We start from the raw sequence: 17610 nt of genomic DNA, 5'->3' as shown, positions 1-17610 counted from the left end.
AATATAAATATATATGCTAGTGCCTAGGAAGATGTCAATAACCAAATACTGTATTTTGCTGTGTAGGTGCACAAGAATGATATTAGGAAGAAAGTGCGCCGTTTGATGGGAAAATCTCACATTGGCCTTGTGCATAGTCAAGAAATAAATGAAATACTCGACAAAGTTGCCAATATAGTAAGTCTTTGACTTCCTCTGTATCTATATCTCTGTTCTTTCGATAGGAGAGGAGGATTATCTTTTACTACAGTTCAGATGGTAATGTTGATTATACTGCTGGAATACTGATCCCTAGTACTGAAAAAATACTTGGTGCTTTTCAGTGTTTTAATCCAATTTAACTTTTGTACAGGAGATGGGTGAGACCTGACTTGCTGGAGCTGAAGTAAAGATTAAAGTGGAAGGTTTTTAATAGGATTTTTCCTTTTATTTAGAATGGCAGGGAGCTCCCAATCCGACCCAGTGGCAGTAGACATATCAAGAAGCAAACATTTGTTGTACATGCTGGCACAGACACAACAGGGGACATCTTCTTCATGGAGGTAGAGGCCAGGTTAAAAGTTAACAAAATGATAGCTGTTAATTGGCTTTGTATGGCGATTCCTCTCTAATAATATATATGTCTCCAGGTATGCGATGATTGCATTGTGCTGAGGAGTAACATTGGCACGGTGTATGAACGCTGGTGGTATGAGAAGCTCATCAACATGACATACTGTCCCAAAACAAAAGTGCTTTGTCTCTGGAGGAGGAATGGCCAGGAGACACAATTGAATAAGTTCTACACCAAAAAGGTGCATTTTCTACAGTGTTCTGTTTACAATAGCTTTGTATTTTACTGGACCATTTATGTTTTATCTGTCTTTGAATCTGCTGCAGAGTTTTGATGCTGAGATGATCAGCAGCTGACATACAATGCGAGAAGCTTTTCTTAAGTGGTGTCACCAGATATTGTTTCCATGGTTTGAGTTCCACTACTCTCCACCTATAACAGCAATTTTAAGCATAGTTTCAAATGGAGAAATGTGGGTAGAACATTGCTATTGAAATGCTCACATCCTAATCTTGAGTTTATGATGGGATAGATGCATTTTGGACCTGGAGACCTATGAAACATTTTTGCCTGTAACATGAGGAAGTTATAATGCTTTGTTTTAATAAAACAACACATCTGGATAGCATTCATTTACACACATATAGAGAATCTCAGAATCAGCTGATGCAAATTGTTTGTAAGGGAAACAGTTATGACATGAGATTCTATGACTAAAGAAAGATGGGATATAAATTTAATAAAATAAAGAAAAAATAGAGCTATATATGTGGGCCAAACATCACTGTTTGTTTGTTTATGAAAATACATATAGATTGTTGTCCTTCATATAAGATATCAGTTCAAGAAAATTTACAAATGCAAAAAGCATAAAATGCCATTAAAACAGAATAATCATAAAAATGTCTTGCCTTTAAAGCTCCCCATCCTTTCATTCCAAAAGTATTTCAAAATAATGCCGTATTTTGAAATAACCGTATTTTATTATTTTTAGCAAATATAAAAAAACTGTTTTCCCCAAGTGTATAGTCTAAAATACTACTATTATTTCCTGTGCATTGTATCCCAACTTTCCTTCAAGAAGTTGAGCTGCTTGGAGGAAATGTGGCAGATAATTAATATGTACTTAGAAATGTTTGTATGCTTTATTTTTCTTTGCACTATTAATTTCTCGCTACTGTATTAGCTCTATGTTTTATGAATCTCCATTATGTACCTGCAGAAAATATATTTATTTATTTATTATTCCGTTGTAGTGCCGGGAATTATATTATTGTGTAAAGGACAGTATGGAGCGAGCAGCGGCAAGACAACAAAGCACAAAACCTGGTAAGAGCCTTAACAGGCATAGATGAACTTTGGCAAGTGCCACAACATTCTCAAAGAGTTTTTGGGTGTATGCTGTCCTTTATATTAAAGGGTCTGAAAATACTGACCCTCTTTCTCACTCTGGAAATGCTGATGCCAGAAAGGAATTTGGCTTTCCTCCAAGGAATTGCCAGGGGAGAAATAAACATTTATTTCCTTTGATATTGCAGTAATATGGGATACTGAGCTTAGCAGCCAGATGACTAGGACATGGTTGTTCTTGAATCTTCTCTTCCACCAAGCCCCACAAATATCCCAAAATCTTCTGGCACCTCCAAGATACACACCTGATCCTTTGCAGAAGTCTTAAGCGCTCGTAGCAAAATTGTACACAGCTACACATGTAAACATTTACAGATTATTATTTTTTAATCCACATATGTTCACAACTCATAGATGTGCAGATAGCTTATAAGAAAATGGAGGAAATGTCACTTATTTCCTGCTCACAGAGCCTTTCTCCTGCTAAAGATGGCGATGCGGCAGAAAGATTGCCAAAATGATTCTGCAAACTAAAACCACTCCCAATTTCAAGCGTAACATTAGCACATCATTTGTCCACATTGAAAATAACAGTGCAAGAGACAGCAAGATTGTCGCCCATCAGGCCAGAACAAAACAGTACAAAGTTGCAGGAACATCAACAGATTGGCCCTTGTGTTGTGTGGCTTGTGAGTCAGTGAGGCATTATAGTAACATAATAAAATGCTAGGCTACTGCTTGAGGCCAGAGCTCTTTGGTTATCCTTCATGAGAATTTAACAGGCATGAATGACAAAACATATCATGATCTCTAAAGTACCAGTCTTTGTAGACATCTAGTTAGCTTCTCTATATTGCTTCTTGTTATCCATGCTATAGAAATCAGATGTGCTATGGCACTGTTTTAAGGAAAGGGTTTGCTTCTGGGATCCTCCTCTAAATATGGTGTTCTATGTTTTCCTGTGTACGTAAATCACTTTGTATTGGGAAGCATTTTCCTTCTTTTTTCTGTTTTCCTTTTACATTGCAGGCCCTGAACTGGGTGGGGAATTCCCAGTGCAGGATATGAAAACTGGTGAAGGGGGGCTTCTCCAAGTCACACTGGAAGGGATTAATCTGAAATTCATGCACAGTCAGGTAGGAAAGAACCCTTGAACAAGAGTATTTGAGCATGGAGCTTCTTAAAGTGCACCAATAAATGTGTTTCCTCTTCCCTTGAGAAGGTGAAGGAGAAAGACAATTATTTTCCTCTCAGTGTTAGTATTTAAATTATGTAGTATCTGTCTCCGAATGAAATATTAACCCTATATACTAGTACACAGAATCCACAAATTACCAACAAAAATAATGGCCCTAACCCAAATAATTCTTTAAATGAGCTTTAGTTTTTCTGCAACCAGCATACAGGGTGGTTCAGTCAATCTTCTTAATGATGCTATAGATGTATTTTGTTCTTTCAAACTGAAGGGGAAAAAATGCAATTCAGGTGATGGTGAGGTTCGCTTACATTGGATTTCCAGAACAATTTCCAACAACACTTAGTCTTGGAACATTTAGGTAAATTGTATGGACGTAGCAAAAAACACTGGTTTTTTATTTAAAAAAAATAACTGTCCAGCCTTATGGAGCAATTTGCTCACCATTTAACTTTGGTGAATTCATGACAACTATTGTTGTATGGGAAAATGAACTAAAATTGGCATTAGCAAACTTTTTTAAAAAAGAATTGTAGTTGTTCCTGCATCATGTGTAATTCATCTGAGGGGGCGGCAGGTATATGGGGTGCAAGGGGCTCCAGCCCCCCAATATTTGGGGGGAAGGGGCTGTCCCCCCAATATTGAGGGGGCTGCCACTGGGCGTCCTCTGTGTGCCCCAGCTCCAGCCTCTGCCCAGGAGCTGGGTGGGGGCTGGGACGAGCATGAGTCCTGCCCCTGCCTGGTGTACACCAGGTGGTGTCACATGACATGTCACGTGGCTGCGCCCCTTCAGTGGGTGGGCAGGGCAGTGCCCTTGTTCATCTGTGGTTAAAAGTGGAGGCTGTTCAATAAATTGGACAGAAACAATTTTTCTCATAAAGATACAGACATAATTATTTATTTCCTTTTTAAATCTAGCATTATCTCCGGGTATAGAGGAAACACAAATGGAATTGTGTGCCACTCTGTTCTTTTCTCTGGATGTGTTTTCTTTTTTGCTTCTTTTGATCATTGTTTTTCTTTTGCTTGGTGTTCATGTTTGTTTTGCATATGCTGTGGAATCAATTTTAGGGTTGGGTGTGTGTGTGTGTGTGTGTGTGTGTGAGAGAGAGAGAGAGAGAGAGAGAGAGATGAGGAGAGAGTTAAATTTGTCAGTCAGTCTTTTGTGCAGTGTTCTGTTGTTGTTTTTCTAAGTTTTTTTCCTAAGTTCTACTGGTGTCCCTAAGAACCCTAGGCTGAGATTCAGCGAAGTTGTTCACATATGCTGGGGAGAGATATACATACAGGTGGAGGTGGTTTTTTAATTTTAAAAAAACAACTTTCCAGTATAGCCACTTGCTCTGCTCAAGAAGCAAGATACTTTTCAGCAGAAATGGCTCTGTGGGATTGCATACTCACTTTTCAACAATGATTGAGCATTTGCTACTTTGAATACATGGGCGGGGGGAGTGTAGCTGATATCCTTGAATTTCTAACCATTTGGGCTATCTCATCAAATGTGTCTACCCAAACCTGTGTTTGCCAGGGTGACATGACTGCATGAATTGGGACTTTTCTTGAGGAGAATCAGTGGGCAGCAATGGTGTGTGTGAACCTTCTGGCACCTATTGATTCCCCCTGTAAATGCCTCCCTCCACTAGCTGTTCCCCCCAGTTGGTCAGGCTTCTGGTCTTGGAATTGACCTGGGGGAAATTGGTTAACAACAGCAAGGCAGGGAATTTTAGGAGATAATACAGGGGCAGTGGAAGGATTTAACATCTCAATCTTACATGCTGGTTCTCCCTTGCAAATCTCCCTAGCACCCCGTTCAAGCACTATAATGCATGAGCGTAGCCAGGATTTTTGTTAGGAGGGGCAGGCTTTTGTTATTGGGGGGGGGCAGAACCTCAGATTTGTATTGGTTGGTATTGATTTAGGGGGGCAGCTGCCCCCCTGCCCTCCCCTTGGCTACACCCATGTTATAATGCACAGAGTTTGGAATCCTATAGTTGCCTCATAACTTGCCATTTGAGCCTTGGAATAAAGCAAGTCAATTCTATATAAATTTTCAAGTGTATTCTAATTCACCATTTATTCTAAGTTTATTCTAGTTCACACTTCTCTGTGTATTTAAGCTGTTTGGGGGACTATGTCAACTGAATTGTACATACAAGATAACTTACACAGGGTTCCCAATGGTTTGCCAATGAAGTAGCAGAATAATGTACATTTTTTTGTACAGTATCCTTAAGCCAGGCTCTGGGGCTATAATTTTGTCCACTGTTGCAATCTGTAGTCCCAGATGCAGCAGTAGATTCCCAAAGCACCCCAAAACTGTAAACCCAAATGGACTCTAGCATGATAGGTATTGCTGTATTTTGCCCAAATAACAAGCCCTTTGTTGTGGTATTGTCCAGATTTGGAAATTTATTGCTCGAAGACTGACAACCTATTTTTTTGCAGCCATGCACTGGGTAAACACTGAAATTGCAGATTCTGGTAAAACAGAAAAGGATAGAGATAGGTGTAATCATCCCTTGTAAGCTTTTTATTTATTTTTTCTGATAAATGAATGATTCTAAAGACTATGTCAGTTACACAATATACAACATAATAAACATGTTGTTATTTAGTTAGTTGGGGAACATCTTTCCCTCAAGAAGCATTTCTGTTTCAGGGATGTTGCATCTTTTCCTAGGACTTAGTAATATACTTTTTTAATTGAGAAATTGCTAGATTTTTAAGTGCATATTTAAAAGAACAAAGCAAGCTATCTTCCTTTAATAAAGCAGTCTCCTACTTATCTCTCCCATCATATCCCTGTAAAGAGACTATCCTCTCCTTCCATTCTTTGGGGATGGCATATCATAATATTGACACTTTATGTATGCAAGTGTAAGTATAGTGCTAATAGAAAAACACCTGGGATTTTGCCATTGTTTAGAGAGATCTTAGTATGTGATTTCCCTCCTGTACTTTTCCACATAGGCCATATATTACCCCTCATCCTGAATGAAACAGCTGTGATTGCACTTTCCAAGATGTGCATGGATGTTTGAGAAGCTACTTTGGGTGTTGAATGGACTATTGCAATAAGATAGTTTATTTATTTTCACACACTTGGGTTTCTGAGTCAGAGAAGTGAAAACCTGCTGCTTCATTTTTTCTCAACCTCCTTTTGTTTTAGCACTTAGTGTAATCTGCAGTCTGTAAATCTTGAGCATCGTCACGTGTGGAAATATAGAAGAAAAACCCTTGGTTTGGGTGGGAAGCATGGCACCTCTTGCCTGCCCTCTGTGCCGGAGGAGGATGCATGGAGAGGCAGACATTTAATGGGATGGGGCAAGACCACAAATGACAGACCAAATCTGGAAACAGTCTGTGTCCCTCCTTTTGTTTCATTTCAAAGTGTGTTGGTTTTTCTTTTTTGCTGTAACTCAGTTGAGTGCCTGAAGGGGGTATCAATGTTGGATATGTCAAGAGTTACTAACTCTTTCGTTTCTCTTCCATGCTTTCTCCTCCTGCAAGGAGCGGAAGGTACTCCATCTTCTGCTGTCTTAGCTTCTTAGCCTTTTAAGTTGTTTCTTGATTTCTAGCATTGTGGCAAATTTTGGATTTTTATTTTCCAATTTCTCTTTCTTTTGATTTAAGTAGTAAACTATAGTTGAACTGGTAGTATGTGCTACAACATTCCAAGTTATAACTGCTGTGGTGTGCTTTTTGTTCTTATTTTATTTTGACATTGCCTTCTTTATTCTAATCATGTGTCTTCCTCCTCTTTTCTTTCAGGTTTTCATAGAGCTGAATCACATTAAAAAGTGCAATACAGTGCGAGGAGTCTTTGTCCTGGAAGAATTTGGTAATTACATTATTTTGATACTAGGTTTGTACTCACATGGCAGTAACTCAAATTTCTGATCCTCTCCATGAGGCAGAACTGTATCTTTTTGATAGATTTTTCTTTGGGGGGTGGTGGCGGCAGGGAAAGGTCAAACGAAGCAGCATAAATTGTGTCTAAACAGGTTACTAGAACTGGAGAAGACATGAGTGAACTTGAGGCATTGTTAAGCTTAGATAACAAGATTTTAGAGCTGGAGTCACCAACCTTTTGGGTCTGTGGCCATATTTAGGAATTTGAGCAACTCTTACGGGCACCACCACAAAGTAGCTATTATGGGGATCTGCCTGGTCAAAAAGAACAAGTTACTTGCCCAAGAATCTGAGTACAATACATCACCATGGCATAAGCAAAAGCCTTTTTAGTGTCTCCAGGATGAACTATAATCCCAATTCCCAGATTCCTTTCTTTTTAAAAGTACATTTCTAGCAATTTTAGAACCTGAGATATAAGGCAAAACTATTATTCCCATTTTGGGGGAGAAATTGGCTGCTTCATCCTTTCAGTGCTTTACTTTGCCTCCCACAATGGAAAAATTCCTGTGGACACCCATGTCTGTGAGAGCTGCACTTGGACAGAGAGACAGGGAGAAATACAGGTATGACGTGTGTTGTGTATGAGTGAGAGAGAGAGAGTGAGAGACAGTTGCATGTGCACCTGCGGTTTGTATGTGTGTGGTGAGTGTATGTAGGTACAAGAATGAGTGAGGTGTGACTGCCTTGTATATTTTTCCTGTTACTGAGGAATGCTTCTAGTTGCTATCAGGAAGAAACGTGTGTGTGTGTGAGAGAGAGAGGGGGGGGGGAGAGAGAGAGAGAGACACTAGCAGGACATAGCTGACTTCCCTGAGGTTATCCAGTGCAGATGGGGATGGGGACCAGCAATTAGTGTACTTTGTGTTTGTTTTTGTTTTTAAACTAGGCTATCTTTCTATAGTAGTTAGGCTGTTACTAGATGTAACATTCAGAGAATATTGATACATTGCATTGGTTTCGATGAAGTGGGCTCTTGATCATGAATCTTAGGCCACAATTATTTGCTAGTTCAATGTGTTAGAGGATTCTTGTTGTATGTTCTGCAACAGACTACCATGTCTACACTTCTTTGATTTGTATTTGATCTGAGGTGAAATGAGGCTATGTCAGGTAGTGACAGCAATACCTCACAATGAACTTCTTTTTTGCTGCTTAAGAAAACTTAGATGAATAGAGTAAATTCATCATAGTGATTTGTTTTGTTTTGACAAGGAACTTATTCTGATGGGAAAAGAAGAGCTGGGAAAGGAATAGCTAGGTAAAGAACTTCTGCTACATGAAGTGAGTGTAGAATTTAACTCAGGGCAATTTAAAGTTCCATATTTATGGATGTTCCAAATTTATTCCAATTTATGAAGTTCCATATATCAATAATCATTTTTCTTTTCAAATTCACTGAAATGTGGGGGCATGTAACATAAAAGTGAATTCCAATCCATCTTCTGAAGATGGTTCTCCAAGACATCTTTTGAGAGTATGTACACTGGTACAAATCAGCAGGTCAGTTATGCCAAAGCTCTATAGCAGTTTGTAAGCAGTCCATGCCATCTGCACTGCACCATAGGTCATTGCATGGGATTCACATAAATGCTCAACTGATACTCAGACTGACTGATCAGAGCAATTGCTGGTCAATATTCCAGTTCACTTTGCTTTGGGAGACCCTTTCTGCTGTGAAAGTACTGCTTGGGTGCTTCCAGAGAGTGACCTTATACCACACAATAGGTCCTTCAGATCTGATTTGGTTGGTTGTGCATTTGACACATTAGCCACACATTTCCGTTTGCAGTCATCAATGTTCATTCTATTCTGCTGCTTGCCATCCACCACATTGGGCAGAGCTTGACAGAATGTATCTGAGCTGAGTTTTGTGCCACTCATCCCCCCCCTCTCCATTCTCCTTTTTCTAGTCTGAATATACATGTATACAGGTATATTTCTGAACCTATGTATGTGTGTATCTTTAAAAAAAAATAAAAAAAATCCTAGGAAGTACAGAGGAGTACAAGAGCACACATTACCAGATTGTTTAGAACAGGGTGGGCAGCCTCTCGCCCATGGGCCAGATGCATCCCATCAGGCTCCCCCATTTGGCCTGCAAGCTGATTTGTGCACACCATGCCCACCCGGCCTACACCTGATGTCAATGGCAGGGCAGGTAGGGGTGGAACTTGGCTGATTTCAAAGCACCCAATCACCTGATATCATTTGTGACATCAGGTGATTGGCAGATGGGCAGCTTTGCCCGCCTGTCAAATTTGGCCTGCGAGGAAGAACCTGATAAGTGTAGCCAAGGGTGAGAGACTATTAAGAGTTGTGGTCCAGCAAAGAGCCACAGTGTCTCCATCTTTGTTTCAGTAAGTTTGTGTCTGATAGGCATTGAAACCCAAATTACAATGACTATAGACAATAGGCTCAAGCCTTGTGTATAATATATAATTATCTCATGTTTTGATAATTTTAAAAGTAAAACATTATCAGCTGCATATGAAAGTATGAAAGTGGTAGCACATGGAATCCACAATTGCTAAAGCAGATTTTTCCTCCTTTCTCCTAATAGGAAGAATTGTAGTTTTTAATAGCCATCCAAGATAATTAGCTAACCAATAAGTAATAAGGTTGTTCTGTAGGTCACACTGATTATACTTTACATTGCTTGATCTTCGTTTTGTAAGCTTGGTTGTTTTTATGTTTCTCATGTTATCCAAGATCTCTTTACAAAGGACAATGTGGAAGTTGGAGATGAGATCCTAGGGTGTATAGCTGGGCTGTAGTGTGTTGGAAGGAATTGCTTAGAGAAAGTAGGAAGCACCAGGCCTTGGCTCTGAGATTTGAGTTACTGCTATGTATTTGTGCTTAACTTTTTGGCGACCCCTTCACTGTTGCTGCTATGAAAACCTTCATTCTCCAGCAGGTAAAGTGTTGCCCTTGGTCCAAATCCTTTGTTAGTACTTTGTATTCTTATTCACAGGGCAAGAGGAAGCAGGATGACACTTGTGTACTTTTTTCTTTCACCCTTCTAACTGTAAAAGCTTCAGAAATCAAATGCCCCCCTTTTAGCTTGTTTTTGGTTTGTTTGTTAATACTATGCAGTAGTAATGTTTTATCCCCCTTCCCCCACCAAACTTTTTTTGGTCTTTGTAACACCCCAACCCCACCCCACCCCGGTTCTGTTCCAATTTCCTTTCTAAAAACATATTTTCATCTTTGGAGTTGGGGAACAGGGGGATTTAGTGAGCAAGATGGTTCCCTCCTAAAACCAGTTCTTAAGGGTCAGGAACTTTGCAACTCCTCTTCTGTTTGGTCCAAGCTTCTTGACTTCAGTTCCTTCTGTCTGATATACTTTCCTTTCATACGTACTAACTCCAGGCTCAGAAATGTGTTAATCATTTTTTATTCCTTTTGTGATGATATAACAGGGTTTAGTTGTTTAAATCATTTTTATGGGGATACAGAGTTGGTATCAGAATTATTTGATACCCATAAGTAAAGTAGTTTAGAGTGAGACCTTGCTCTTCATCTAGTTCCTGGTGGCATGGAGTAGTGTCTTTTGGGCATGTACATATATTAAATACAGTATGTGGGATTTTCCAAATAACTTTCCAGAAATGTTGATGCCACAATGCCCTGTGTTCTAGCTGCTGGCACATAGTTTTGTATCAGAGTTATGACTCATTGTAATATTGGTTAGTTTTTTTTATCGTTTTGTATTCACCTTCTCCTGGATAGCATTTCTTCTCATGTATGAAAGGGTTTGTTTGAGTTATTTTATTTCCCTTCATAAGTATTTATACTGAATTCATTTGTTTATAGATTGCCTATTCATTTATTGTGTCTTAGTAGGTAATATCAGGGTTTATATGATAAGATACTTACCCTATCTTTCCCCATGATAAATACATGGATTCCTTGGGGGGGGGAGTGGTTCTTCTTTCAGTTGTTTTATGTTAACCTAGAAAATCTGAGATGTATTGCAATGAAAAGATTCAAAATCATTCCATTATCATTTGACTTTAGAATATACAGGTGTCCCCCCCACTTACGTTTGGTTTACGTTCTGGGGGGCCCCGTGCGCATAAGCAAAAATCACATACTCTCTAAAAAGCCTCTGAATGCCCATTTTTACCTGCTCTCCAGCTCTCTCTGCACATAACTCTCTCTCAAACTAGAGTTGAAGTTCTGGGGCCACTTGGAGGCTAGAGGATGCACAGAAAAGGGGTGGTGACTTGCTACCATGTGTGTCAGTTGCTAGGCGGGGAGGCTGAGCAGCCTAAGCAAAGCCCTGCTGTGCCTCTGGTCTCTTTGGGGCTCCCTCTGCCCTCACTGAAGTCCTCTTCAGGCTCTGGGAAGGGTCTCCTCATGAGTTACAAGGACTCTCCAGCACAATCCTGCCATTTCCTGGTTTGAGTCTATTTATTTATTTCCCAGTGCTGCTCGCATATGTAGTCAATCGCACGTAAGTTGGAGGGACGCCTGTAGTTGTTTGATAGTGTTATTCAGATCAGAAATTGTACTAATGCACAAGCTTTTGATGTGGTAAATTTGAACGCAATAAAAGATGAGCTGTAGCTCCTTGGCTGTTACTTCTGCTTCCTTATTGCAGAGGGAATAGAAGTTGATCTTCCTGGCATTTAATTTTTAATATCCATAAATAAATTTCTGCTAGTTTATATAAGAATGGAATATGTATCTGCTGCTGATATACAGGGAAAATATGAAACTAAACCTGTCACGTTGACAAATGATTGGTTAGAAGTATTTAGGCTCTTGAGATGGTGCCTGCCAAATGCATCTTCCTTTGGAACTTTCTATAAAGCAAGAACTAATGGCACCAGCAAAGGTACAGATAAGTGTTGAACAGTAGAAAGAAAAAAGAATGAGTAAAGTTTAGCATTAGTAAAAAATGATTGTTTAGTTGAGATTCCTACATTGCAGGGGGTTGGACTAGATGACCCTTGGTGTCCCTTCCAGCTCTACAGTTCTGTGATTCTGAGTGCTTTTTTCCCCTGCAGCTAACTGCACATTTCCTTTCCTCTTGCCTTTGGGAACATTGTACTATACCCCTCAATTTGTCTTGTCGTTTTTTGAACTCTTTGTTTTGTCTCTTGCCCGTCCGGTTTTAGTTCCTGAAACTAAAGAAGTGGTGAGCCACAAGTACAAGACGCCAATGGTGAGTCATCTGCTATGTCTTCTGGTTATTTCTCAAAGGTTTTCTTATCATGTCCACCCTGTGGCATTTCAGCATTCGGACTGCTCTCCCTCTTGCTAATTTTCCAAGTTAGACAACATCACTTCAATGGAAGCTTCTGGGGAAGTATAGTTATGATCAGTTTCAAAATGAAGAGAATAAAAATTACGACTGAAGGAATGTACAAGCCTACAGGTTTTTGTTTGTATTCTAATGATGGGTTTCAGCTTATTTTTGGTGTTGAACTTCAGAAAGCAAACTAGGGCTTGTGCAGAATTAAGTTTGCTGAGAGAGAAAGCATAAGAGAGAGACTAGCAAAATTTGATGGTTTACATTTTATCTGATTACTTCAACTATAAAGTATAAAATAATAATGTTTACTTTTCCATCCCATTTTCCAGAAACTAGGAGGACTTGTGGTTTGAGCTAATAAAACATGGGAATCTTTAACTCTATAATTAACTTAAAAGTCTTGTATTTAAGATGGTACATGTACTGGCTTAGGATCACTGAGAAGATAACTATATAAATGATTACCACTTGAGAGCTTTTGAATTAATCTGAAAACAAAATTTTTAATAATTGTCAGGTGTATATTGAAGCATATGTCTAAGAGTTTTAAAACTGTTTGATTTGACCCTCCAATAACAACAACAAGACTATATCCAAATGAGGTCAACTTTTTCCCAGAAAACAAAAACAAAAAACTGTGAGATTGTATTAAGCATGAGAGCAAGTGCATATCTGCAAAATTACACCTTCATTGAAAACTTCACCTTTTTTAGTAATACAATATAGTTGCAAATAAATCATAACACCCTACATTGTATAGGATATAAACCCACAAGAATGGAGTGTGGGATGTAATGGACAGTTACAGAAGACTGGCAGAATTTTTTTTTTCCATGTTGGGGTACATTTGATGCTACCAGTTAACAGATGATTTAAAAAATATTTAGACACTGTATAAGTATGTTTGTGTAGATGACAAAGTCTAGTGGTTCAGAATATGTTTGGGCTATGACCTAGAATAAGAAATAGACCTTCCACATACCATTTTCACTCTGTGTGTAATATTGAACCTGTAGGTGGAATTTTGGTATAATTTCCTTTAAACATTTGCTTTGCTGCAAACTCAAACAAGTGTTTTTTTTATTGCATAAAAGTCTTTTGTGGCCAAGCAGAGTCTGGATGGCACATAAAATGGTTCCACTCTTGTGTAACTAGTACTTTCACTTTGTGAAGTCATCTACTCAGGATGAAGACAGATTTAATATAAAAACATGATGTTTGTCAGGCACCTCAGTTTCAGTGCAAACCCAGCCTCCTCCTAGTTTTGCAGCGCCCCTCCCAATATTTTTTACTGAGTTTACCGTTAATAGGTATTTATGATACAAGTGACCACAAAAGGCATAAGAAATTCAGGAGGACATCATACCTACTCAATTGTGATCTTACAGATGTGGAAGTGAAAGACTGAAAAACAAAAGCAATTTTTGCCACAAACAAACATAATAATAATAATAATAATAATAATAATAATAATAATAATAATAATGCACTAGTTTTGCAGCTGAAATGATACATGTGCTTATCAGTGAATGGAATGCCAACCTTACCCCTCCATAATGCTTCAAGCAAGCTGCTCTCCCCCCCCCTTATCTTTTGTAAAGCACTTCATGGTTATTCATTTAAGCATTGATTCATCTCTTGATTTTGCTTTGCCTCCTTAGTAACAGTAGGGCAGTCTGACTTCTGAGAATGCACCTTCTTTTGGTAGCAGACAAGGTCTGACATCCAATTCTGTCATCTAGGAGGCGGAGCTTCTGCTATTTCCGGACCAACCTTATCTCAGTGGCATAAGGCAGGATCCCTCAGGAATGCTTGTAAAGGGCTTCCAAATTAGACGTCTTTCCTATCACAAAATTTAATAAGCTCCATGCACAAACAGTTTACGCAGAGCCAGTCTTTACATATAAGAATTCAACCTTGAAGAGCATAGGTATGTTTTAAATCAGGGCAGTCCAACTTTTCATACCAACTGGGCCACAAGAATACTTTTACACAAAACTCTCAGGCTGCACACTGCCTTATTGCATGGGGCAGGGGGAACAAGGCCATAATATAATGCCCCGCCCCAGCAGCTCTCACACTGCTTCCCCAAAGCTGGGAAAGCACAAACTAGGATTTGGGAAGGAGGAAGGAGGACTCTAGGACTCTGTCAGAGCCCTCACGCCTCCTTCCCAAAGCCCAGCCTCACCCAGCTTTGGGAAGACAGCACCAGGGCTGGGGGCCCCCACTAAAAGTGTGTTGAGGGCCACATGTGGCCCTTGGACCACTCACTTGAGTGCTCCATTTTGAATGCAAATATGGGCACTGCAGAGAGGTTCCACAGCTGGAAAAACGTTACACCTGTTATTGCCTTAATTTATTTGAGGCTGAAACAGTGGGCATTTTTTAGCTTTATATGAGTGGATGAGATAGATGAATCACCAATTTCAAGGCATTACATCTCATCTATTGGAGCTTTCTACAATTGCTCTCGAAGTAAGGGAACTCTACGGTATGCAATAAATACAGTCCGGCGACATTTAATTACTCAAACCTTCACTGTTGTCTTTCCTAATGTCTTCTAGGCTCATGAGATCTGCTACTCCGTATTGTGTCTCTTCTCTTATGTGGCTGCAGTTCGTGGGAAAGAAGCAGAAAGCAAAAGCAAGCCACCTCGCCCAGTCTCCAGCTGATCAACACCATCACTGGAAATTCATTGGCCTGTAATACTCCCTTTTCTATGGCTGTTATTGGAGCTCACATAACCATCTCTGATGAAAACTTGTTTGTTTATCTATGGCCCTGCGAGTCCCCTTTACAAAAGTCAGACTTAACTATTCATTTGTGTGCTGAAGCTGTTCTTCTCCAGCACTTCTTGGCATCCTTTGTAGAACTGAGTGTGGTCTGCTCTGGCCATGCTCTTGGAATTAGCTGTCCCAGACGATTTGCTCACATGAGGTTCGGCTCTTTTTATTTTACAGTGGTACCATTGTTTGACTTTTTATTTATTTATAGAATCAAGCCTCTGTTTTCATATTTTCTGTTATGTATGCGATGAAAGCAACTCAGTGTTGCCTGGATCACCCAATGTTGTTGTTGCTGCTGCTGCTGCTAATGTGCTTTAGTGTACATTATTTTGTTCCTTGCTCTCCAGACATAACTTTGTCAGCATGGAATTCCTTTCACACTGCCATTTTTTGTCTGCAAGCTGCTCCAACCCATTCCACAGAAAGGCATGGTTCTTTGAGAGTGGAAGCAAAACTACACACATTTCTGGTCATTGTGTCTTCAGAGGAATGGGTGGAAATCAAGGCACAGGAAGGATGATGCAGTCCAGTGTGCATGTACTGTACATATTCTTTTAAACAGGAGACTAACATTTTGCTGACATTCCAGTTCAGTTCCGTAGTACATGCTCATAGTGATAGACTTCTTCATGGTAAACGTCTAGAATTAAGTGAAGAAAGGCAACTCTCCACCACCAAAATCAACACAGTGCTATTGGTTAAATCATTACATACTCACATAAAGCTTCAGTATTTAGAGCACCCTATAATTCTGTTGTATATTGTTGAAAACACATCAAATCCTAAAATGGTTGTGAGGATGCAAATGTTTGTCCATAGCACTGTATATCCTCATTCCAAATCTCCTTTTAGCCATTGCTTCTGTCAAATTGTACATGTATATTAAAGAATTTTGCAAACACCGTGCTACTGTGCAATGAAGCCTCCCTCCCAGGTAAAGTATCATTTGATTTTTTTTCAGTAAGCTTAAAAATGAATATTTAACTTGCCTTTTATTTTTTCATGGACTGTACTGGACTCTAATGCAAACATGCACCAGGGTACTTGAAGGAGAGGATCTGCAGTATATAACAAACTGTAGGACATCTGACTGACTTCTCTGACTCATATTGGAGTACCATATGAGTTCACAGGGTTTATTGGCAATCTGCCTCCAGAAATCATTGGGATTGTTCCATGCAGCTTGGTCTGTGTGGCTGTTGAATGGACTGTGTATTATGAATGAGTTGCCAGGGAGGGAGGGAAGATGTACATATTTCAGCCCCACATCTATTTATAGAAAAGTGTACAGTTGTGTGAATGTGAAAATAAACTTCCATTAAACCACAATTGACTCTTGTGGTTTGAACTGCATTAGTTTTGCTTATTGTTTAACTTTTGGCTTTATTTGAAACTTAAATCACTAAACATGTGACTGAGGAGGCCCTATATAAGATGTTTATATACTAATAGATCTCATTATCTAGCCAAAAGAGCACTCTCCTTGCACAAGTGGGAGGAATAAGCATGCTTGAGAGAAATCAGTTGTATGAAATGATTTCATTGTTAATTCAATAGCTAACAATATAGGCAAAGCTGGCAAATATTTTATACCTGCATACATTCCAGCATAATTTTGTATAGTTTTTAATTTTGTGTAACAGTTTGTATTATCTATTCCATTGGCAGTTTCGGAGCTTCAGAGAGAGAAAGAACTTCAGATTTGTATTGATTTATATTGCCCCCCCCCCCCGCCCGGCATCACCCATGGATTGTAAAGATGGATTCAGGGAATAAAAGCCATAGCATACATAGAGTCTGTGTAGGAAGTTGAGATACTGCTCCTGGTTTGAAGTTAACTCTGTCTACATACTTTCAAACATTTTTTTTATCTATAACTGTGAAGGTTACAAGCTTGATTTTTCTTTAAATAAAACTTGAGATAGCTATGAAGCAGAATTTTGTTTTAGATTCCAGTTTGGGTCTATTGTGAATTAAATAGTAGAGTGCTAGCAGTTTGTTAGTTTGAACTTCTTAAAAAAAAAACTATTTTCCCTGAAATGTTGCTCCTTTATCTGAAAATTATACAGAGTATGTCATTCTGGGTCTTCTGGGATTTTGGAATGGATGTTCTAGCAGCAACTAGGCTGCAAATCCTCCATATTTTGTCTGGATTCTATCCCATTCTTTTCAAAACAGGGTAGCCACAAAGAAGGACAGTACTTAAAGCTTATGGCCATGTTCTGAATTGTATTGTTGTGAATCTCTGGTTGTCTTTGATCATAGGAAAGGAAAGCTGCTTTCTGGCTTGGTTGTCTCTATTTCCCTTCCTACTCTCCTGAAGTACATTATTCTCAGTAAGGTTTGTTGGTTATTTGCTGGCTGAGTATCTTAAGTAAGGGTTATTTTAAAACTTTCTCTACTGCCCGCCTCTTTGCTTGGGCATGCCAATTCAAGCTCAGGGATAACAGATGGAGGTTGCAATAGTTAGCACTTTCAATCTTTCACCACTTCAGATCATTTTAGGATGTGGTCCTTATATCACACAATGTATGGTCTTCAGAAATGGGATCCA

At 39.2% G+C, this 17610-nt stretch overlaps 1 protein-coding gene across 18 annotated transcripts in view; it reads left to right on the top strand.

Moving 5' to 3' along the window:
- The window catches only part of MADD (MAP kinase activating death domain), an 80047-nt gene extending 64982 nt beyond the window's left edge, over positions 1-15065 (top strand). For all 18 annotated transcript variants that reach the window (XM_035114818.2, XM_060274303.1, XM_035114807.2 and 15 more), the window contains 8 exons: positions 67-177; positions 435-542; positions 630-794; positions 1810-1882; positions 2933-3039; positions 6867-6936; positions 12134-12180; positions 14835-15065. In XM_035114818.2, coding sequence (XP_034970709.2) covers positions 67-177; positions 435-542; positions 630-794; positions 1810-1882; positions 2933-3039; positions 6867-6936; positions 12134-12180; positions 14835-14942 — 789 coding nt within the window. In that variant the 3' untranslated portion in view covers positions 14943-15065. The remainder of the gene's footprint in view (positions 1-66; positions 178-434; positions 543-629; positions 795-1809; positions 1883-2932; positions 3040-6866; positions 6937-12133; positions 12181-14834) is intronic.
- Positions 15066-17610: the final 2545 nt, after the last annotated feature.

Source organism: Zootoca vivipara, chromosome 1 (assembly GCF_963506605.1).
Source record: "Zootoca vivipara chromosome 1, rZooViv1.1, whole genome shotgun sequence".
Taxonomy (NCBI): Eukaryota; Metazoa; Chordata; class Lepidosauria; order Squamata; family Lacertidae; genus Zootoca; species Zootoca vivipara.
This window is presented reverse-complemented; position numbering and strand designations above follow the sequence as displayed.